The sequence below is a fragment of the Cnephaeus nilssonii genome (genome assembly GCF_951640355.1).
Source record: "Cnephaeus nilssonii genome assembly, chromosome: 10".
Lineage (NCBI taxonomy): Eukaryota > Metazoa > Chordata > Mammalia > Chiroptera > Vespertilionidae > Cnephaeus > Cnephaeus nilssonii.
The window spans coordinates 2,637,612-2,661,514 of NC_137081.1; the positions used below are offsets into that span (position 1 = coordinate 2,637,612).

A 23,903-nucleotide genomic window follows, 5' to 3' on the forward strand; every position below is an offset into this window, starting at 1 on the left:
GGCTGCCTCCTGCAAGCCCCCTACTGGGGATCGAGCCCACAACCTGGGCATGTGCCCTTGACCAGAATCAAACCTGGGACCTTTTAGTTCGAAGGCCGATGCTCTATCCACTAAACCAAACCGGCTAGGGCCCTATCCTCTTTAAAAAAATACTTTTTTATTGATTTCAGAGAGGAAGGGAGAGGGAGAGAGATAGAGACATCCATGATGAGAGAGAATCACTGATCAGCTGCCTCCTTCACGCCCCACACAGGGGCCTCGAGCCCACAACCCATGCCTGTGCCCTGACCAGGAATCAAACCGGGACCTGGTTCATAGGTCAATGCCAACCACGGGGCCACCTCGGCCAGGCTGGACCCTATTCTTTGACTGAACCTAATCCCTTTCTTCTTGCCTGTGGCCAGGTGACCACTTTGTGTGTCTATGATTTTTATTATGAAAAATTTCAAACAACTCATGGTCAATCTTATTTCCTCTATCTTCCTACCTATTCACTATCCCCATGTTATTTTTAAATCAAATGTCAGGACTCATCTGATCTTATCTGTAAATATTTTTCAGTATGTACATATGGCATTTTTATCTGATAATTCATAGTGGCAGAAGAAAACTCAGTAAGATTAATTGTTCTCTCTCTAATACTGTTCAAATAAAATACTAAAAATAAGACTTAGTCATAAGATTCTATCTTTTGGGCCTATCTGGAAAATCTACCATACTTGTTCATCTTTGGCAAGCAGACCGTCTCTAAAGGAAAATTATTATTTGCTCTTTTCCTAGTTCTAGAATGTTAAAATGTGATTTTAAGAAGTGAATCATTTTTATTTTGTTCCCTCTTAGAATACAATACAAAAGAATTTTACCAATGAGCTAATTTTAAGAGATGAGAATCATCCCACAATGCTTAACATGCAATAGATAGCCTGTTGTACAAGGGAAGTCTTGATTTATTAACTCCACTTTGAAATGTTGAAAATAAAATATGTTAAAACAAAATAGTTGAGGGAAAATAAAATTATGGAGTTTCCTGTTACCATTTAGATATTCAGTTGCATAACCAGTAATCTAACATTCCCTTTAAAATTAATTTTTCCTCTTTTCTTCTACATGATACAACAACCTAATTCTCTATTTTTTTCTGTTTAATACCATCTTAGAGTAACTATTATCTATTCTCACCAATACATCAATGTCATATTTTACTCCTAGAGGTAAGAATGCAATCCTATCTAATAAAAGAGTAATATTCAAATTGACCATATATCCGCTACACCCACAAGCCAATCAGGAGCGAGTATGCAAATTAACCCAACCAAGATGGCTGTGGCAACGGATCGAGCGGGAGGCTTGGGTTTCCCTGGCGATGGAGGAAGCCAAGCTTTCCGCCCGCCCTGGCCAGCCCACGCCCCCACTCAAGGCTACAAAGTTTCAATTATAGAAGATAAATAAATCCCAGATACCAGGGCTTCCACTTGGGTCTGCAAACCACCACAGGCCCCTCGCTCAGGACACCCCATGCCCCAAGGGAACCCCCACCCTGATCCGGGACACCCTTCAGGGCAAACCAGCCGGCCCCCACCCGTGCACCAGGCCTCTATCCTATCTAATAAAAGAGTAATATGTAAATTGACCATCACTCCAACACATAAGATGGCTGCCCCCATGTGGACACAAGATGGCTGCCATAAGATGGCCAGCAGGGGAGGGCAGTTGGGAGGGACCAGACCAGCAGAGGAGGGAAGTTGGGGATGACCAGGCCTGCAGGGAAGGGCAGTTGGGGGGGACCCAGGCCTGCAGGGGAGGGCAGTTAGGGGCAATCAGGCTGGCAGGGGATCAGTTAGGCATCAATCAGGCTGGCAGGGGAGTGGTTAGGGAGTGATCAGGCTGGCAGGCAGAAGCGGTTAGGGGCAATCAGGAAGGCAGGCAGGCGAGCAGTTGGGCACCAGCAGTCCTGGATTGTGAGAGGGATGTTCGACTGCCCATTTAGGCCCGATCCAGGTACTAAATGGGCAGTCGGACATCTCTCAAGGGGTCCCAGATTAGAAAGGGTGCAGGCTGGGCTGAGGGTCACACACCCCCGTGCACGAATTTTGTGCACCAGGCCTCTATTATATTATAACAGGCAAGAATGAAACCCTCTGACCGTGATAACATGGTAAGTGACGTGGTTAAAGGTAACGCATGTCTCTCCTGTTTCTAGGACATCCGCTTAAGAGCAGGCTATGCATTAACCCTTTTTGCCTTCAATGATCTCTTTCAACAATATTTAATATTGGAAAATGGAATAATGACCCTCTCCATCTTTGAACCTTTTCTTGAATCAACCATTGAAACGGAGAAGGCGATGGCCGCATTCCAGGTGTGACATTGGAGGTTTACATTTCCATGGGTGTCGTTTCAGTGAAAACTTGAACATTAGAAAACGTTTGGATCTGGAAAAATGTTTCCTGGTTTGTAAAATTCACAGTAGTTTTCACATCAGCCCCTTTCACATCATTAAACACACACACACGCACACACACACGAGGATTTCTTCATTTATATGGAACTTTACAAGTTAGAATGGAAGTTTTGCCTTTATACATCATCTGATGTAAGACATCAGGTAGTTGGGTGGATAGGCAGGTAGAGCTATTTAGCATCACCTGTATATGATAAGGAACTAGGTAGTGAAACGTGGTATTCAACACAAGAGTCCTACTGCGAAATCTTTAGCTGACCACGCTGATGCTTCAACCCATGAAAGCTAGATGTATGTGGGTCCTTCTGTCTTATTCTCCCTCTTCTTTTTTCCCCTATGATTTTTAGGAGAAGTTTTTTCTTTTCTTTTTTCTTTTCTTTTCTTAAGTTATTTATTTATTTATTTATTTATTTATTTATTTATTTATTTTTGTTAATCCTCACCCAAGGATATTTTTCCATTGAATTTTTTTAGAGATAGTGGAAGGGAGGGGAAAGGCAGAGAGAGAGAGAGAGAGAGAGAGAGAGAAGTATATCAATGTGTGAGAGACACATTGATTGGTTGCCTTCTGCACAAGTCCCAACCGGAGCCAGGGATGTAGCCTGCAACCAAGGTGCATGCCCTTGACCAGAATCAAACCCAGGACCCTTCAGTTCCCAGGTTGATGCTCTATCTACTGAGCCAAACCGGCTAGGGCGGGAAGTTTTCCATATGAACCCTCCTCCAAGGATATAAAAGTTACAAACACTGTAGAAAGAATACTGTGGCCTACCATGGTCACTAAAATGACCAGATAGGGGCAAGTACTCTAACTCCTACTCCTGCCTCTTGCTTCTCTCCCTAACCCCTGCGCCCAACCCCTCCCCCCCCCCCGCTTTTTTTTTTTTTTTTTTTGGCTTCTCTTCTAGTCAATCATACCAAATTACTCCTCTTACCTTCCTGAGATTACCAAATCAATCAGTCAATCAATGCATCAGTAAAAGCTTAATCAACAAGGCTGAGTAGAAGATGCTCAATTATTCTTTGCTTCTTTTTTGTTTGTAGATTATTATATTAGCTAAAGTCATTATAGATGTGGACCACATCACTTTGTATTTAAGAGGAGTTACTATTCTGATTGATAGTCTGTATTCACTTCAGTCCACCACGATTGTCCTGACAGGTAAGAAGTAACTAGCATCTAATTGTAGCCGCATAAAACTAGTTGCACAAACATGTTTTTGTAACCTGAGCAAGAGTAAAGAAATCACCCCGACACTCTGTCACTCGCTGGAAGGCCGGGTCCACGGGGGGAAATGCCGGTCTATTCTGCACCCCAAAGAGGAGCAGGAACTCTGAACACGGCCTTTTTGAGTTAACTACTTTTTCAAACCCTTAATTCTTCTTTCCAGAATACAAAACGAGAATTCAACTATGAGCTACCAACAAGAGAATGTACACACTGACTTACAGCAGCGACAGATTTACGCCGACACACCTGTGTCTGGCTCCCTTTTGACCAAGGGCACGTGTTCTGCTCACAGGGAAGGGTTCCCTACATTGATCTGTAGTATAGCAGGACAAGATGGCCCAAGAGAGTTCTTGACACCATGCTAACCATGTGACTATATGGAGTCCAGATCCAACTCCCCAGGTGATCAATAAGCAGTCACTGACTTCATATGTCAACTCCCAACATGACATGAAACAGTAGCAGGATAACAGCCCTGTGGAGGCACTACTGCCAAAAGTAAATAAATCAATCAATAAATAAATAAACAAATAAATAAATAAATAAATAAATAAATCAATCAATCAATAAGTGAATAAATAAAAAGGTATTTGCTCTTTGGCGGAAACGGGCCACTCGAAGGCAGCAGAGGAGCCTGGACCGCTGTCCCGGGAAGAGCCCTCGGACTTGCAGATGTCCCCTCGCTCACGTAACCTGCCTCTCTGGTACTGTTGGTGACGGAAACCCAGACCATCATTTTGGGGGAAATTTATTCTAAATAGACTTTTTCTCAGCACTTCTTCATTAGCAGACGTGTCTTAGGGCTCAAACGTTTTTAATACGGTGTGCAAATAACCAAAAGCCCGGTGTGTCGGTAGCACAAAGCCTTTTTCCGTTTAATTTGTAGGGAACCTGATCGCCAGCCTGGCTCACTCCCGAGCTGGGATTCCAGAAGCGTTTACCACCGTCGGGACCGTCCAGCGGCTCTGCTACCACCTGTACTCCGGAAAAGAAGAGGTAAAATCAAAAGTAACGTCAGCCCGGCCGGCGTGGCTCAGGGGTTGAGCGTCATCATATGAACCAGGAGGTCAGGGTTCGATTCCAGGTCAGGGCACATGCCCGGGTTGCAGGCTCCATCCCCAGTGTGGGGTGTGCAGGAGGCAGCCGATCAATGACTCACTCTCATCATTGATGCTTCTATCTTTCTCTCCCTTCCTTTCTGATATCAATAAAAATATATTAAAAAACAAAAAGTAATTCTAAAACGGAATGTTCTGAATTTGCCTCCCTCTCATCTCTGTGGGCTGATTTCCCCACAGGCTGACGGAGTTACAGAACAGTTCGTGTCCCTAACAACCTGAGATGGTTTCCCTAGAACTATACCCGCCACCCGTAATTCCCGTTCCCACAAAATGGGAGAACTTGTTTTATCTCCGATATTTAAGATTCAGTGTACAAATGAGTGCACTGATGATATCGAAACTTGTAATTAAAATATTCCCACAGTATCCCACCACGTTTTATGACGTCACCGTCATTTCTCTGACTGTCTGGAACGAATGGAAATGGAGCCCATTGGACAGTCTTCCTCATCTGCCAAGCAGGGTCCGGGCTGAGGATGGACGCGTGAGGAAGCCGGGCTGCCCCTAGTGGTTTGCCTCTGCGCGTTCCCCTCCGCTTCCCCCAGGCCTAAGGCGGTGTTTCTCCAGCACTAGGTGCCCCGGGAGCACCCGGAGGAGCCTTCACACCTGTGGCCGGGCTCCACTCCCAGCGTTTCCCCCCGAATCCCTCTGTGCAGGCCCCAGGGTGTGCCTTTATCTCTACAAGTTCCCGGAAGCCGAAGCGACTGTTCCGGGGACCACGTACCGAGAACCACTGTCCAGGCGTGGGAGATGCTCGGGCGTTTCCGGCAGCCAGATGCCCATGGCGAGCCCGGTGTGTCAGCTTCTGGTGCCCAGCAGGGCCGGGTTCATGTTTACTCCGTGACATTTCTCATGCCACCACTGACAGCTTTTCCTAAGAACTGCCCAGCAGGACACGTGAATTAATCATCTGAACAGCCTAATTATCTCAAGGTCACAGGCAGAGGGCACTACTTCCTTCCAGGAAAGGACTTCTCCTGTGTCCTGTGGCCTCATGCTTGTTCTTGCTTGTCTTTGCCAAAGGAAAATGTAGTTGCTTTCCCGAGCACGTTATTATTATTAGTAGTAGTAGTAGTAGTAGTTGTTAATCCTCACCAGAGGGCGGGGGAGGGACTGAGAGAGAGAAACATCCATGTGAGAGACACACATCGATTGGTTGCCTCCACAAGTGGGATCGAGCCTGCACCCGAGGTATGCGCCCTTGGCCAGAAGCAAACCCATGACCCTTCAGTCCACAGGCCGATGCTCCAACCACAAAGCTAAACTGGCCAGGGCCCGACTGCATTGGTCTTAACCTGCTTTTATGCTACAGGCTCCTACCTGGTTTCCTGTGACGATCACCTAAGCAGTTTTGAAAAATCGTAATGTCTAGGCTGTGCCCCAATATAATAAAACCGGTTTTGGGGGGTGGACCCCAGGCTGAGGACTGCTCATAGCTACCCAGGTGGCAGCGATGCCCCAGCAGGACGGAGGGCCCTGCCTCTGCTGCCGTTAGAAGCCTCGGTGGCGCCTGAACCACACACAGGCCCAGTTCCACCCTCGCCCGATTCCGCTGATGGGCCTAAAACAAAGACCAAAAACCTCCCGGTGACTCTGAAATGCAGGCAGGACTGAGGACAACTGGAAGTCAATGCAGCTGACACCCCTCTCAAAGCCTGGCTGTGACTGTGGACTCAGACAATGGGGCCGCGAGGGCCGGGGGTGGAGCTGGAGGCGGTCAATGGGAGGGGAAAAAGGGACATATGTAATACTTTGAATAAGAAATAATTATTTTAGAAAATAATAAAAACATGGCTGTGAGCCCTAGCTGGTTTGACTCAGTGGACAGAGCGTCAGCCTGCGGACTGAAGGGTCCCGGGTTCAGGTCCGGTCCAGGGCACAGGCCTGGATTGCGGGCTCCATCCCTGATGTGGGCGTGCAGGAGGCAGCCGATCCGTGATTCTCTCTCGTCACTGAGGTTTGTCTCTGTTTCTTCCTCCTGCAGGTGCGCACGGCTTGCTCCTGCGCACTCGGCTACCTCACCTACAACGCCAATGCTTTCCGCATCCTCCTCAAGGAATGCAGGAATAAGCCGAATCAGTTCCTCCGGCTGATAAACAGCATCAGCAGAGATGCCAGCATTAACCCGGCGTTTTTAAAGGAATTCAGAATGCAGCAAAAAGTGGGACTCCCTTCCTTAAGGTATGGTGGCATAGGTGAAGTGGCAGGGGTGAAATTACTGATAGAGGAACTTTCCCAGGAGGGTAAGGAAGGTCAGAGCAGGGACCTCTCCTCGCTATGAATCTGTGCCTCATCTCCCCAAGGACAGGTTCACTGTCCATGCCCATCGCCAAAGCCCTTTACTTCGCACTTAGCAGCAGCGGGTGCAGACAAGAATGCAGCCTTATCTTGGGGATCCTGCCTGGCCAGGGTTATTCACGTTTCAGAAAAGTATTGGGGAGCCTGGTTGCCTCCAGGGCTGATCCAGGAAGCCATTTTGGGGTGGTCTGGGGTACAGTTGAGAGTTCTGAGGACCACCACCAGGAACTTGGCAGCCAATGGGACTCCGGGAATGATCCAAAGCGAGGTCAAATCAGCCCCGGTGGTGGGAGTCAGGCCGAAGGCTGCCCGGCATCTATTCCGAGGATTGCGCATCAGGGTGGGGGTTTCATCGTGCGCCTGCGTGTCGGAAAGGGAGAGGAGCGGCCCCTGACACCAGGCGTGTTTCCTTCGGCGAATGAGCTGAATGGCAAGTCTCCTGGGCAAGAGCCCTGCTCGCATGCAGCAAACGATCTTCCCAGGATGCGTTACTCACTTCGCAACCACGGAGGAGAGGAGGGTCCAACCTGGCTCTGAACATCAAGGTTAAGTCTAGAGAAGACCGAGTACCTCCTCAGAGTCACCTTAACCTGAATGCTTTGAAACACTGAACACCTAAAATGCTTCACCTAATTTTACCTCAACAGCCAGGGAACTCTGAATGGCCATTGCTATAATTGACACTGTTAGAAAGTGATATTTACTGGTTGAAAAGAGTTTAGGATGAATGATGGAAGTACTATTTAATAGTCACTCCCTCAGGTAGTCCCTAAGGCAACTTTTGGGAATTAGAAAAAAAAATACCCCTACCTCAGGACACTTGACTCCCACCTGCTGGGGAATTGTAGTAACTACACAATCTAAGAGGACTGTGAGGTGAAGGGCACCCCCTACAGTTGTCAACACTCAACTTTCAGGATCATAAAAAGTCGGTAAACTTGTAAGAACGGTGAAACTGGTGAGCAAATAACAATCACCCCCTAACAAACAGCGCTATGCGCTCTCCTAGAGCATTTACACGGACTATTTCCTTTATTTTCATAACAATCCTGAAAAGGGGTGTGGTTTCAATAACACGATGGGAAAGGCATGAACAGATCCCCGAGACAAGCCTGGGATGATAAACATGTCCTCCCACAAAATGTTCCTTAATACCACTCCTGGGAACAGAGAGCAGATCGATGGTGGTTGGGATCACAACAGCTTTTGTTGTTGTTGTTGTTGTTGTTGGGTGTCTATCTCTTCTCTGTTCCCATGCCCCCATCCACACCAAGAACGGGATGGTAGAAGAGCCCTTGGCCGCACACATCTTGAAGTGTGGAGGGAGACATCTTTTACCCACCCTCCATGAAAATCAGACTAAGGCTAGCTGGTTCCATTATTACCCGGAGCCATGTCGTTGCCTCATCAAAGTAGGAAACAGCACCTGTTCCTCATCAGATTAATCAGGAATGCATTCGTGACAACTTTCATGTCTTAACTTTAATCAAGACTTACATTTTATTACCAGGCCATTTTTGTAATACCACATCTATAGGTTATATGTACAGGATGATGATTAAAATAATACTTTTTCTTAAGCCACAACACCTCCCTCCCCCCGCCCCCCACACACACATTAACTTAGATACACGTTATTATTTGACTTAAAATACTTCACTGGTACTCCAATTACTTTAAAGTTGACATTTATCATTCTTTTAAAAAACATTTTATTGATTTTTTTTAGAGAGGAAGGGAAAGGTAGAGAGAGAGAGAAACATTAATGAGAGACAAACATCAATCAGCTGCCTCCTGCACAACCCCTGCTGGGGATCGAGCTCAAACCGGGACATGTGCTCTGACCGGGAGTCAAATCAGTGGCCTCTTAGTGCAGGGGGCGATGCTCAACCCCTGAGCCGCCAGCCCGGCTAAATTTTCTCATTCTTCATTCACAAAACGACCTGATCTTTATTCTCCCACCTCATCTCCCAGCACGACTCCAGATGCCTTTACTTCTAAGTGCACCAGACTAGGTAGTGCCTCTGCCCGCCCTGCTGTGACCTCTTACCCCCTCCCCTCTGCCCGGGGCACGCCCCCACCTCATCCCTCCGAAGACCTACTTCCTTCAAAACCCAGATGAGGTGGTTTTTCTCCCGTGAAGCTTCCCTTGATGCCTTCAGGCAGATTCAGTGTTTCCAGTGTTTTGAGTGAGTAAACGAGTACATGAATGTAAAACACCGACAGGTAACCTGAGTCAATTAGACCGCCAGGCGTGGAACATGCCTGGTACGTGCCCAACCTCTTCACATGCTCCCGGCTTGATAACCATGTTTCCCTTTCAGTCTGGAGAAGAACGGCGGACCCTGCATAAATCCTGTCTTCAAAAAAGGTAACTGCTTTCCTCTCCCCCCGGGCGCCCTCCAGCCCTGACCCTGTAACCCCGTGTCCCCCGACACACGTCCTACTGTGGGCGTACGGAGAGGCGGCCTGGCGGCCTTTGCTTTTGGAGCGCTGCACACCTAACATGTCTCCCCATGGATAAGCCAGTGCTACACATCCCTTTTTTAAATATATGTTTATTGATCTCAGAGAGGAAGGGAGAGGGAGAGGGAGAGAGAAACATCCAGGATGAGAGAGAAGCACCGACTGGCTGCCTCCTGCAGGCCCCACTCTGGGGATCAGCCCCAAACCCCGGCATGTGCCCTGACCGGGAATCGAGCCGTAACGTCCTGGCTCATATGGGTCAACGCTCAACCCGAGCCACGGGCCGGGCTTACGCTGTAAGGCCTTCCTTCCCAGCCCCGTGGGCAGACACTCCCTCTTCCTTCGCCCTGACTCACAAGCCACGCACAGGGCTCCGTCGTCGCTGACACAGCACGTGCTGGCATGACTTCAGCCACGCCCTTGCTATGGTTCTGTGCCGTGGACGCCTTGCCTAGTGAGTTCTTAGGGCACAGGCCACCTTTTCCTCACACTCTGCTCAGGTTCACACACAGTGGGCCGATGCCCTTGAGATCCAAGTGCAGCCCTGACCCTGGTGCCCGTCGTGCCCCTTGGACAGATGAGAGGGACAGTGACCGGCGGGTTTCACGTGTGGGCGTAGCGCTTGCTCGGGGTGCTTGGTGGGGACCAGCTGCCGTCTTGCTCGGCAGAGTGCCCATGGGAAAGGCCAGGGCGGACGTTCAGAGGTCAGGGCGCTCCGTCCCAAACAGAAGGGGGAGGATGGGAGAGCGAACAGAGGAGGAGAAAAGAGCCTCGCTGACTGTTTGGGGGAAGCGAGGTGTGGACGGATGGGAGCGGGGTGTGTGACTGTCGTGGGGGAAGGATGTCCGGTGTGGGCCCAGCCCCGGAGTCAGCCTCATCCTTCTTCACGTTGGTCTTGTTCCCAAGCCGTCTGTGTGCCAGGCCCGGTCTGACGGAGCGTTTGCCGGTGTGGTAACAGGAGGGAAGGAGGGGCCTGGAGGCGTTGGGGATAAATGTCATTCGGGGGGAAGGCCATCGCTTGGAGAGAAGGCCTTGGGCCCTTTCTTTTGGTGTTAAATCCCCTCCTTCCGCAAAAGCCCATTTAAGACGGCTGACGTTTGTTCTCTTATGAGTGCCGACTGGGCACGGTAAAAGCTGGCAACCACATACCTGGCTGCCCCGACGTTTTGCCGGTGCCACAGAGGCCGGAGCTGCTGGGGGATGGGGAGTAGACGGTACAGAACGAAAGGAACGGGAGGATGCCGAGAGGCCGCGGCTCAGAAAGTCGGGTGACTGCGGCTCTCTGCTTTTCAGGGAAGGAGCACCGAAGAAAGCTAAAACCGAAAATGCAGCCACGAGATTCTCTGACGTTGTTGCCTCCCGTGACGAACTTCATAGGACTCTTCAAAACACCCAAGAAGTCCACCGTGTCTCACAACATTTTCTCCTTTGCGTCTGCCACGTCGTCGGACGTCATCCAAGTGTCGAGACCGAGGATAGTCTTGTTGAGCGAACTCGGGAAGCGCGCTCAGAAAGTCACCTTCGAGCCCCCAGAAGGCCAATAAACGCATCTGAGTGTGACGGATTCCTGAGCAACTTTTAAACGGTTTTTGTTTTTATTTCGTTGTTACATATGTATTGATGTCAGAGCGGAAGGGAGAGGGAGAGAGAGAAACATCTATGCTGAGAGTCATTGACCGGCTGCCTCCCGCACGCCCCACACTGGGGACTGAGCCTGCAACCCAGGCCTGTGCCCTTGACCGGAGTCAAAGTTGGGACCCTTCAGTCCGCAGGCCGACGCTCTGTCCACTGAGCCACACCAGCCAGGGCTAAGTGTTGTATTTTTAATTGTGGTAAAATGCACGTAACATGGTTGCGTCATGTTTTTTAACGGGGGTTCTTGATGTCGATACTTAGCAGATCGCCCCCAGCCTGTCTCCTGGGGTTAACCCAGGTCTCAGCAGATGAGTAGAAGTTTCTGGAAGGGAAGGCCTGCGCTGACACGACCAGAGCAGAGCAGCCGGCCGGCGGCAGTCGGTGCCCGTGTCACGGCCGTAAACACGATTAAACTGGGAGGCTGCCCGGAGAGGAGAGGCCGGGTCAGCGCGGCCCCCGGGTAGCGCTCACGGTAATGCCGGCGGCATCTAATGATCAATACTGCCAACGCAGAGGCTTCTAATGATCAATACTGCAAATGCAGAGGCGTCTAATGATCAATACTGCCAACGCAGAGGCGTCTAATGATCAATACTGCCAACGCAGAGGCGTCTAATGATCAATACTGCAAACGCAGAGGCGTCTAATGATCAATACTGCCAACGCAGAGGCGTCTAATGATCAATACTGCCAACGCAGAGGCGTCTAATGATCAATACTGCAAACGCAGAGGCGTCTAATGATCAATACTGCAAACGCAGAGGCGTCTAATGATCAATACTGCAAACGCAGAGGCGTCTAATGATCAATACTGCAAACGCAGAGGCTTCTAATGATCAATACTGCCAACGCAGAGGCGTCTAATGATCAATACTGCAAACGCAGAGGCGTCTAATGATCAATACTGCAAACGCAGAGGCTTCTAATGATCAATACTGCCAACGCAGAGGCGTCTAATGATCAATACTGCCAACGCAGAGGCGTCTAATGATCAATACTGCCAACGCAGAGGCGTCTAACACCTGAAATGTATCCCTTCAACACATTTTATTTAAAAAGAGAAACCTGAGCTCATGACCGTCAGGGACAGCAGCGTGGCTGAGAAGAGTGGCGGTCTCCCCACGGAGCGCCTTCTTCGGGGTGTCAGGGAGAGGGGTCCTCTGCGGCTCGGGACCACGTGGTGTCTTTGCCCGGAGAGCGGTGGTAGGATGACCTGTGGAATTCCCCAAAGGGCAGCGACTTTAAGGTGGGACCAAACCGAGACATCTTGTCGTCATAGGGTTGATCCTGGCCTCCTAGTGTCTCCGTAAAGCAAGCGCTGACTGGAACGTTAACACCTGGTCCCGCGTGGATGCCTTAACGTAAGTCTCTCCTGGGGAAATCTGTGGGGAGCGGCTACAGGGTTTGGACAGGTTCAGCCTCGGACTGCTGAGAGGGCACAGTCCTCTCACGGCCACGTGCAAGTCCCAGCTCGGAGGGCAGGGCCGCCCAGCACAGTGATCGCCAACAGCTGTAGCTGTCAGCTTGAACCTGTGGTCCGAACACGGCCCCACGTGCCTGAGTGATGTGGGCTCGATAGCGTTCAGGTGCATGTAGTTGAGTGGGATTGAAACCCAGGAGAATGTTGTAAACATCTTGGCCACGCCCTCACTGTGCCTGGTGGCATCGGCTATAAAATAAAGACACGGCTCGTGGGCGTGGGCACTGTCTCTCAGAGAAGCAGCGTCCCACCCAGACCCAGCTTTCATTCTCCTGTCTGTCTTTTCTAAGCCTTTCAGCCGCCCCCACTCAGGGTCACCCTTGGCCGAGCTGGCGCGGCACAGAAATCTCTCCAAGGACGTGAACAGTCGATAGCAATGTCCTTACAGTTAAAGTCACTCTAACCCAGGCAGGGAAAAGGGACAAACTGTTCTGACATCTGCAGTACAAAGTTCCCGATTCAAGAAAATCATCCCCAAACAAAACAAAACCCTTTTCGTCACCTACACTTCCATCAATTGAATAAAATTTCTCCAATAAGGGATATAAATATATGTGGTCAACTAAAAAGTGCAGTGCAATAGGGTGGCGAAGGCCTGGGAGGGGCCGGTGCAGGGGCGGGGGGTCGATTGGGAAAAAGGGGGGTCGCCTGTAATACTTTCAACAATAGAGATAATTTTTTTAAAGTATAATGCGCGAGTAGCTACTTGCATGCCGCTTTTCTTGTTGTGAACATCTCAGGTGGGTTTTAGGAAACGTAAAGACATCCCGTTTGCTCCAGAGAACATACCTGGCTGACAGGTATGTCTATACCAACAGACAACCGCTCGCCAGTTACCTTTTGTCTCGATTTAGAATTCTGTGATTGACACGATTTGGGCCTGGCTCCCCCTTTCTAAAACTCTTCTCTATTTGGAAAAGTCAGGCTAATGTTTCAGCAGAAGCCGCCCCCCGCCTCCGCTCCCCTACTCTGATATGAGAAAGCGGGGAGACCCAGGCCTGCATAACACGGGCCAGAACTCAGCCGAGTCACCGCCTTTCTCCCTGCAGGGCTGGTTCTCTGCCTGCCAGCACCAGTGCATCCTCCCCCGACGTCTTACTGTGGCTTTGATTTAAAACATACATCCTCTTATAAGACAATAACACTGCTGAAGTCCCTCAAAAGAGCAGGTGCCGAACATCAAACGCAAGAGAAGGAATAACAAAACAAAGTCTTGATGAGCAATATTATGTATCTCCTAAACTTTGATATCCAAAAAATTAAAACTGAAATGTTGAAATATTACCTTTAGGGATTTTTTGAGAAGCAAAAATCAAATCTTCATTTTTTTAAAAATATTTTTTTATTGATAGAAACATCAATGATTGGTTGCCTCCTGCACACCCCCTACTGGGGATCAAGTCCACAACCCAGGCATGTGCCCTGACCAGGAATCGAACCATGACCTCCTGGTTCATAGGTTGACCCCCAACCACTGAGCCATGCCGGCCGGGCTCAAATCTTCATTTTTAATCGTGGAACTTTTATGGCGGCTTCTGCAACTTCTTTGGAAATATCCACCCCCAGAGGACATCTGCATCAGAATCAAACAAATCACATTACTGCAAACATTGGCTTCCTCGTCTGTCACTAGTTCTATAGACTGTTTGCTTAGAACTCTAACAACACACGTATCTAATTTATAATTAATCCCATGTGGTGATAGTTCTTACATAAATACACAAGGATCTCAAACCAGAATAAAGGGTGAAAAAAGGCCAGTCCCATTAATAAGAAATCTAAATTTGGAGACTTTTTAAAACCACTTTGAGGTATATTTGACATTTGTAAAAAGCTACACATATTTAATATACACTGAGTGGCCAGATTTTTATGATCTCTGAATGCATAATAATCTGGCCACTCAGTGTATATCCTATATAATAAAAGACTAATATGCAAATTGTCCCCTCGACCAGGAGTTCGACCAGCAGGCAGGCCGGCCAACCGCCCATGTCCCCTCCCCCTGGCCAGGCTAGCCGGACCCCACCCATGCACGAATTTATGCACCAGACCTCTAATATATATATGTATGCACGCACATACACACACTGAGTGGCCAGATTATTATGCGTTCAGAGATCAAAATAATCTGGCCACTCAATGTATACAACTCAATGACTTTGGGGATTGAGATGTTTTGAAAGAAATAATTTTACATCTCTCAAATACTGTAAATAAATAAAAACTTGAGATGAGGTAGAAAAATAACAAAAAGTCTTGTAATGCTTTATAAAGCTAAGAAGGCGAACAGTTCACCGTACAGCGGAAGGCAAACCTGCACCCCTTCCTACGTGAGCCATTCCCCAGCTCCCACGGCTGCTCCTCGGAGGAGCTCTGACCTGGGAGACGGAGGAAGGCCGGCAGGGGGCAGCTGTCTGGGCCGTGTCTCCGCGGCGCGGAGAAGAGCCTATTCGCAGCCCCGTCTCCACCAGGAAGCTTTCGGCACATTTTCCTCCAGTTTCCCAGCATCCTCGCTGGTTCTGAGAGGGATGTGGCCTTGCAAGAGGCAGGCCAGGGACATGGTTTCCACTCTGTTTCCAAATGAAGGGACCCATCACCCTTACCCGTCACCTGTTTCTAACCTATGCTTGTCAGGTTTTTTATCGTTTGAAATTGTAGCAAACCTATTTCTTATAAGGTATCTACCTGATAGGTTCCTCAAAGAAATGAATGTAACCAGAAAACCAACGAAAACCTCATATATAAAAGCGACATCCGGGTTTGGCTTTTCTAATGTGACCTTCGTGAAGGCAGGAATGGCGCTCCCACCTCGGCTCATAGCGGACGCCTGCGGTGTCGTATAAAATGCCCACGCCGGCACGCAGTCTCTCGATCCCGTTCCTAAGCAAGGGTCATTGAACAAAGCGAACAGCCCAGAGTTAAAGGAGAAGGCGGAGCACAGCCAACGGGCAGTTAATCCTGACCTAGTTCCGAGGAAGGCACCGTCCCGGGCTTACCACGCGATCATCACGCCATTGTCCGTGCACAGTCTGGGGGGAGGACACAGCAGTGCACACTGGGTGGCATCTGTTACAATTTCCAGAGCTTTCCGGATGTAGAAGTTACTGGCAACTCCTCCAGACACAACCTGAGGAGTGGAGAAGACCACAGGAACAGTGTCACACACGGATATGAGCAGGCCGGTAGCTCACCCTGGGAAAACAGCATCAGACAACAAAACATCACCTTCTGGCAGAGGGACGATGGGCAAGTGATGTATTTGCATAATAAAAAATTGGAGAAGAGCCGAAACTGGTTTGGCTCAGTGGATAGGCGTCGGCCTGCGGACTGAAGGGTCCCAGGTTCGATTCCAGTCAAGGGCATGTACCTTGGTTGCGGGCACATCCCCAGTAGGGAGTGTGCAGGAGGCAGCTGATTGATGTTTCTCTCTCATCGATATTTCTAACTCTATCCCTCTCCCTTCCTCTCTGTAAAAAAAATCAATAAAATATTTTTTTTTTAAATTGGAGAAGAAAAATACCACAAAATATTTCACTATCAGCATATAATCACTCCTATCCTATTTTTGTGTTATTTCCCTCTGACCCTTTTCTAAGGACAGTCATAGTACCATACCTTAGACCCTGGAGTTTTTACTTATAAGCACTTTTTTTCTTAAATAATCCTTTAAGAACGACTACCTTTAATATTCCATTCTGTGCATCTACCACCATCTAAATTTGCCTCACTTCCTAATTTTCAGAAGAATGCACTTTAAGGTACAGTCACCCGAGAAGTTCACCAGGGCTGTGAACACGGGGGGGATTTCATCAAAGGAACACAGGCTTTAAGGAAATCAGCCTGTTTCTCTAAAGATCAGGCCACCAGCTCCTGCCGTTCCTCCTGGGGCTTCCTGGCCACAGGGCTGTGCACACACCCCCGCCAAGGCTGTGCACCCCCCCCCCCCCAAGGCTGTGCACACCCCCCCAAGGCTGCCTCCGCACCAGGATGGGTACTAGGAAGGGACGCGGGTCTTCCCTCTGTGGGTGGCACAGAGCCCTTCCCTCCGGGCACGGGCGGCTGAGCCCCCGGAGAACACCTCAGCGTGGAGGGCACCACCACTCCAGGGCGAGGGGCTCCCCGGGGCGAGGGGCTCCCCAGGGCGAAGGGCTCACCAGGGCGGCGTTGCTGGGGGGCAGCAGGCCTCTCTGCTGGCAGAACAGGAGGGCGCGGTGCGTGCGCTTGGCCAGGTGGCAGGCGGTGGCGTGCTGCACGGCGGCCGCGATGTCGGGGGCGGAGGACAGGACCTGGCCCGGCTCCAGGCCTGCAGACAGAGCACAGTCTGGGATCACTCCCCCCCCATCTTTTATTTTATTTTTTTTTGTTAACTCTCACCCGAGGAGATTTTTCCATTCATTTCCAGAGAGAGTGGGAGGGAGGGGGAGACAGAGAAACATCGATGCACATCGATTGGCTGCCTCCTGCACGAGCCCTGACCAGGGCCTGGGCCCCTGCCACCGAGGTACGTACCCTTGACCGGAATCGAACCCAGACCCTTCGGTCTGCAGGCCGAAGCTCTATCCACTGGGCCAAACCGGCTAGGGCTGTCCACTTTAATTTATTAGAAATATACCTTCCTCTTTTTCCTTCCTTGTTACTATCCTATCGACAGCATGCTGAAGTCCAGTGAAAGAGAAGTCACAGTTCTTGGCACGATGCATGGGCGGTGTGAGATCAAAACGCAGTCTGTTTCCCCGTTTCGCCAAGTGCTCGATGGCCCTCCCGCCGCTCATGGCGGCGCACTCCGGGTGTCTCACCAAAGACAGTCTTCTCGCTACCTGCCAGAGACAGACCGACACCTCCAGTGCGTCCGAAAACTGCACGTCTGGAACCAAGACGCGAAGGAAGTGGAACGCACACCACACCGGGACGAGTAAGCCACGCTCTGCGTTTACACGCATGGGCGACAGCTGGCCGGTGAGCGGCCGGGCCAGCCTTCCCGACAGCCTGCCCACAGCGGCCAGGCCCGGCCTCCCCCCCCCCCCCCCCGGCTCTGCCATGGGGAGGGGACAGGCTGGAAGCTAAGAACGGCCGCTTCTTCCACAAGAATCTGCCCTGCTCCTTCCAGTCGTGCCAGCTGCTGGCAGCAGGATTTCTGCGGGATTCCACCGCAGAGGGAGGAGCACCTGCTTGGTGGTGGTGCTGGTAATGGTGACCTTTAACCACAGAACTCTGTGCGTCTTCAATGTCCTTGTTTTTCTATGTCCTCACATTTCACAGTGTTAGAGTACTTGTCACTTCACAAAATACCTCCTTTCACATAGACAGCAGGCCCTGGGTTCCGTGGGAGATCCGTGCCTACGGCCGTCAGTCGGAACCCACCTCCATGAGCACCCACGTCACTCACACGGAGCACAGACACAGCAGTGATGACGTGACACAGTAAAAAAATTTAAAAGAAAGAGAACAATTCCTGGCCTTTACTTGTGGAAAACAATAAAAAACATAAAGCACATACGTACAGACGTCGAAATGACGGAACTTTTTTTTTTATAAATAAATGGGAGATGGCGACGTAACCACCAAACGAGGTACGTGGAGTCGGACATAACCCAGGACTGCCTGTAACATCCTATTTGATGAAAAACGTAACTGCACACAATGAGGTACCATCTCACACCTGTCAGAATAGCTATCATCCACAAATCAACAAACGACAAGTGCTGGCGAGGATGCGGAGAAAAAGGAACCTTCGTGCACTGCTGGTGGGAATGCAGACTGGTGCAGCCACTGTGGAGAACAGTATGGCGTTTCCTCAAAAAACTAAAAGTGGAACTCCCATTTGACCCAGTGATCCCACTTCTAGGCATATATCCCAATAAACTAGAAACACCAATCAGAAAGGATATATGCACCACTATGTTCATAGCAGCACCATTCACCACAGCTAAGATTTGGAAACAGCCTAAGTGCCCAGCAGCAGATGAGTGGATTAAAAACCTGTGGGACATCTACACAATGGAATACTACGCTGCTGTAAAAGGGAAGGAACGCCTACCATTTGCAACAGCATGGATGGACCTGGAGAGCATTATGCTAAGTCATTTGGAGAAAGATAAATATCACATGATCTCACTCATTTGTGGAATGTAATGAACAACATAAACTGATTAACAAAAATAGATCCAGAGACAGAGAAGCATCAATCAGACCATCAAACCTCAGAGGGAAGGCAGGGGAGGGTGGGGGTTAGGGAGAGATATCAACCAAAGGACTTGTATGCATGCATATAAGCCTAACCAATGGACACAGACACCAGGGGGGTGGTGAGGGCATGCGTTGGGGGGGGGGGGGGCGACAGGGAGAGGTCAATGGGAGAAAAAGGAGACATCTGTAATTCTTTAAGCAATAAAGAATTAAAAAAACAAAAAACATAACTGCATTTGCTACCTATGTGAGCTTATGGGCTGATGTAAACCTCCCATGTTTTATTTGAAATGGGGCAGAAAGCATCTTTTGTAAACTACTTTTTCTTTTTGTCTTAGTCCACACATATTTTTTCAGTCTAATGGGATATCACTCAGGAACATTTAGATGAATGGTACTAGTGCAGCCATCACCACTTAACTGAAAACGACACCTTAACAAAAAATAACGTAGAAATTAGTTCTGAGTTACCTTGTCAAGCATGTCACCCGGCGCTATGTCCAAAGACTTTCCAAGAAGCAGGAAGTCTGAGACTCCTCTGACCAAGGCCAGCAGACAGTGGCCTCCAGAAATCAGGAGAACTAAGAAAGGAAAGTCCACTTTATTCGTCAGCCGGATAGTGAGGGCGTGAGCCTCCATGTGGTGGATGGGGATAAAGGGCTTTTTCAGCTGGCCCACCAGCTGCAGGCTGAACGCCAGGCCCACGCCCAGGCTCAGCGCGAGGCCGGGCATGGTGGTGGTCGCGACGGCTGAGAGTTCGCTCGGCGGGACTTGACTGGCGGACAGCGCCTCTTGCACTATTCGCTGGATATTTTCTCTGTGAAGCTGCTGAGCTACTGGGGGGATGATCCCACCTGTTCTGAAAGAGATTTTTAAAAAAGCTTTTTATCATTTTTTTTAAGATTGTAAAAACAGGGGAAGAAAAAGTACATATGAGAGCTGAAGGCATGTTTTCAAAGTAATCGTTCTATAGCTAAAAGTGTTAGTCACACGTTTTCAAACGTGTCTCACAACGCAGCCGCCGGAACCCAACGGGCAGTGACTCAGGTGGGATGTCTGCACCAAGTCTGTTTGTCGCTGCAGGAAATCGCCACCATAATCTCGAGCAGCTTTCTACGGAAGAATCCTGAGCAAGGACAGGACAAGGTGAAACTGGACTTTGGAAAAACTGATCTCTCCGCAGGCAGGAGGATTTTCAAAGGTTTTTGAAGTTACTGCCAAAGGCGAAGGTTACACCTTAAACTGGGTGAGTGTGGGAATGGAAGGACAGGGACAGGGCGCCCGGGACACTGTAACCACGAAGCGGGTACAGGGGGAGGGAGGCCACGGCATCAGCGGGAGTCAGCGTGCGCTGGGATGACCGGAGAGGGAAATACTGACGGGAACAGGAAGCCAGCTCAGTGAAGGAGGCGAGGTTATTTCTGGGCACCGCACCGGCAGTCACGGCGGGACACCGCACCGGCAGACACGGCGGGACACGGCACCGGCAGTCCCGGCGGGACAGCCGACAGCCTGCAATCTGGAACGAAGGTGGGAATTCTGCTTTGGGTCCGGGTGGGACAAGCAGTGGGTGAGCACTCCGAACGTCCAGAGGAAAGAAGTACGAGGTCCAGTTGCCGGCAGACAGCGTGCCAGCACGCGGCAGAGAAGCACAGCCGTCGAATACAAATCTGCAACACGCGCCGCAAATCTCACACACACACACACACCTTCACATATTTGATGCTGAAGACCTGCTGGGTGTACAAACAAAATAAAAACCCTGCCCTGGCTGGTGTGGCTCCGTGGACAGAGCGTCAGCCTGCGGACTGAAGAGTCCCGTGTTCAATTTCGGTCAAGGGCACATGCCAGGGTTGTAGGCTCGATCCCCAGTTAGGGGTGTGCAGGAGGCAGCCGGATGAATGATTCCCTGTCATCATGGATGTTTCCATCTCTGTCTCCCTCTCCCTTCCTCTCTGAAATCTATAAAAATAAAAATAAAATGAAAACCCTCAGCAGGAGCGTGCGATGACTATTATTTAATAGTCGGCCCTTGACCAATGCAGGGCTCCGGGGTGCCCCCTCATGTCTGTGCCCTGCCTGGTGGGAACATCGGGTTTACAGACCTTGCACCCCGCCGAGCATTAATACAATAGCATATTGTCGTTATAGCACCAGCATGAGAAGTGTCTAGAAACAGAAATAGGATTTGTTCTTTCCAGTGATTAACACAGGCCAGAAGTCCAGTCGGGCTCTCCTCGGCCTTCAGTGGAGAACATGAAACATACAGGTGAATAAAAGAGGGGAAATCACGGATAAATATTGGAGTTGGGAATATCAGTGTCTTTTTGGCAATGGGATTAGGCAGGGTTCCAACCTTACTGGGGAGAGCCTTAAAGGCCAGGCTGAGGGTGGGAAGGCTGTCTAACAACAGCAGTTCTTAGAAGCTTTTGTACAAGAGAAGCAATTAGCTCCTAAAATTTAACTTTTATACAAGACTAGAGGCCCAGCGCACGAATTCGTGCACGGGTGGGTCCCTCGGCCTGACTGGCAATCAGGGCCGACTGGGACTGTGGGAGGTTGGCCGGCCAGGGGGAGGGGCCGCGGGAGGTTGGCTGTCTGGGGGGAGGGGCTGAGGGAGGTTGGCTGTGGGAGCACACTGACCACCAGGGGGCAGCTCCTGCATTGAGCGTCTGCCCCCTGGTGGTCAGTGTGTGTCATAGCGACCAGTCGACCGGTCATTCAGTCGCTTAGGCTTTTATATATAGAGATAAACAGAAAAGAACTATTTTATTTTACATTTTCCAAAAAAAGTGGAAAACCACCAAGATAGTGTCTACTTACTTTAAGTGGACTTCAGTTTGGGAATGTATTGCTTCTCCCAAAACATTTCCAGTTTCGTCCACCACAGCAGCTGCCGTGTCGTCACAACTGGTCTCGATTCCCAGCACCACTTTGTGAAGAGAGACTTTCCCAGGATGGAAATGGAAACTTTGTAAATACTCATAAATTTTCCTTCTTGATGGGTTAGGAAAAACTCCTGCTGTCTTATTCAATATTAGCATACTTGCTCTATTGGTAATTCCTGGAAAAGAATTAAAGAAACAAACTCAGTATTATTCGGATTTGGCATTAGCCACTTGACCATTCAGTTAAGCCAAATTCTGAAAGCTTGGTTTATTTTTTAATGTGTAGTTTTATAAAATCATAGGAAAGTCTTATAAAAATCAGCAAAAAAAATTTAAAGGCTGTAGAAACTTGTTATGTAATTTATATACTATAATATAAATAGCAGTGTGAATGAATGTTAAGGGGAAAATAGGGAAGTCAGATGTAACTTTTTTTGGATTACTGTTACCCTCAGGCTGTTCTTACCAAACCCCTCTTTATTCTTTACAAAAAGCTAATATTACAGTATAACAGTTGCATGGAATAGTCCTCCGGAACGTGCTATTTATTTCTTTGACCGCTAACATTAAGACAAAATGTTAAAAAAAAAATCAAACGATAAAGGCAAAATGGATCGGTAAAAATAAATGCATCCTATTTCCTGGAAACATCTTTCAAAATAAAATTTAATCATTTGCAAAAACAGCAGACACACAAAATAAGCTTTAATCACCTAGTTCACAAGTGTTCTCATAGCCGTCATCTTAGAGACTGCAACCTCCTATTTTACCCATCAGTTACAGTCTTTCGAATTAAATCCACCTTCCTGCCAGAGGTTTATCCTAACAGGGGTGTCCCCAGATCCCATTTCCCCACAGAGCAGCAGCCCATCACTAACGCCCTGGCGCTGCCACGCTGCCGAGGACCTAGCTTCCTGTTCCCAAATCACCTAGAACTGTCTGGGTGTTGATCTGGCCGGTTTGCTCAGTGGATAGAGCACCGCCTGGGGGTCTGAAGGGTCCCGGGTTCGATTCTGGTCAAGGGCACCTCCCTCAGTTGCAGGCTGGATCCCCGGCCCCGGTCTGGGCGGGGGCAGGAGGCAACCAATCCACGTGCGACGTTTCTCTCTGTCTCCCCCTCTCTGAAAGTCAATGGGAAAACACCCTCGGGTGAGGATTCACAAAACAAACAAACAAACAAAAACCCGACAAAACCCTCTGGTGTGTGAGGCCCTTTCCCGACCACACCGGCGGGCAGCAGGGAGAAGAGAACAGATCCTGGAATGTGCACCGTCCCATGGGGCAGAGGCATCCAGGGGTTGGGTGCGAGCCACCTGCTCACAGAGAACAGCGGTGGGGGTTCAGCTCCCAGACACCCCCCCGCCCCGAGAAGTCAGACGTGCAGCCCCAAACGCAGGCAGGGCGGCCGGTGCGGGGACTCCTCTTCGGGGCCCAGCGGGCTCCCGGGAAGCGGGGCCTTGGCCGGCTGTCTGCCAGAATCAAGGGGCTGCCCCCCTCCCCACCCCCCGGCTCGGCGGCGGAGCGTGGGCCTGGCGCCCAGGAGGTCACGGTCAGCCCCGGGTCAGGGCGCCGCCCGGGCTGCGGGCCGGACTCCAGCCGCGGGGGGCAGGAGGCAGCCGGCCCGCGAGCCTCCCTCCCCGCTGCTCCCCCCCCTCCCCGCCCCTTCCGCTGACGCCATGGAAACACGTGCAAAAGGCGGGGCCTCGGCCGGCGGTCCGCTGAGGAGCGGGGGCGTGGGGCTGGGGCCGCGCGCAGAGGCACCGGAGGAGCGAGCCACTCACCGCTCCCGAGAGCGCGGGGCGGCGGGCGCGTCTGCTTCCCTCCGGGACGGCCGCTGCCTGCCCGGCGCCGGAAGCCACCGCGGCGCCGGAAGTGACGTCATCGGCCCGGCGCCGGCGGCCGGGAGGCGCCGCAGCCCCGAGGAGACGCGCGCGGAAGGTCCGTCTGTGCCCGGGCGCTGGGGACGGGGCTGCCCTGCCGGGCGCCGGGGGACGGGGATGCCCTGCCGGGCCGCGGGGGGACGGGGCTGCCCTGCCGGGCGCCGGGGGACGGGGCTGCCGTGCCGGCCCCGGAGTCTGGCTGCCCGCCGGCGCCCAGGGGCTGTTCTGTGGTTTGGGCCGGACCTCGCCGCCCT

At 50.4% G+C, this 23,903-nt stretch overlaps 2 protein-coding genes across 6 annotated transcripts in view; one reads left to right on the plus strand and one right to left on the minus strand.

Moving 5' to 3' along the window:
• The window catches only part of ANKAR (ankyrin and armadillo repeat containing), a 43,487-nt gene extending 32,349 nt beyond the window's left edge, over positions 1-11,138 (plus strand). The window contains exons 19-24 of the mRNA XM_079781973.1: positions 2,201-2,359; positions 3,506-3,623; positions 4,579-4,688; positions 6,798-6,994; positions 9,436-9,482; positions 10,871-11,138. Of these exons, the coding sequence (XP_079638099.1) occupies positions 2,201-2,359; positions 3,506-3,623; positions 4,579-4,688; positions 6,798-6,994; positions 9,436-9,482; positions 10,871-11,121 (882 nt within the window). The 3' untranslated portion in view covers positions 11,122-11,138. The remainder of the gene's footprint in view (positions 1-2,200; positions 2,360-3,505; positions 3,624-4,578; positions 4,689-6,797; positions 6,995-9,435; positions 9,483-10,870) is intronic.
• A 2,905-nt stretch (positions 11,139-14,043) lies between these two features.
• OSGEPL1 (O-sialoglycoprotein endopeptidase like 1) lies at positions 14,044-23,649 on the minus strand. 5 transcript variants are annotated; one of them, XM_079782754.1, is made up of 8 exons: positions 23,551-23,649; positions 21,705-21,945; positions 19,353-19,740; positions 17,308-17,512; positions 16,850-16,998; positions 15,692-15,822; positions 15,504-15,575; positions 14,045-14,265 (listed from the first exon to the last, which is right to left on the minus strand). In XM_079782754.1, exons 2-8 carry the CDS (start codon positions 21,923-21,925, stop codon positions 14,187-14,189), a joined length of 1,245 nt encoding a protein of 414 aa, XP_079638880.1. In that variant the 5' UTR covers positions 21,926-21,945; positions 23,551-23,649; the 3' UTR covers positions 14,045-14,186. The 5 variants fall into 5 exon arrangements, with proteins under 5 accessions (XP_079638882.1, XP_079638880.1, XP_079638881.1 ...); XM_079782755.1 differs by lacking the exon at positions 23,551-23,649 and adding an exon at positions 22,699-23,384; XM_079782753.1 differs by lacking the exon at positions 23,551-23,649 and adding an exon at positions 22,483-23,384.
• Between the last annotated feature and the right edge of the window lie 254 nt (positions 23,650-23,903).

Bases quoted from the DNA above. Each gene is read 5' to 3' on its own strand.
- OSGEPL1 (XM_079782754.1), bottom strand. From the start codon at position 21,925: ATGCTAATATTGAATAAGACAGCAGGAGTTTTTCCTAACCCATCAAGA. The intron at 19,741-21,704 runs GTAAGTAGACAC...AATCTCTTTCAG, and splicing joins CAAACTGAAGTCCACTTAAA to AACAGGTGGGATCATCCCCC. The intron at 15,823-16,849 runs GTGAGCCCTTCG...TCCACTCCTCAG, and splicing joins CCCCCAGCAACGCCGCCCTG to GTTGTGTCTGGAGGAGTTGC.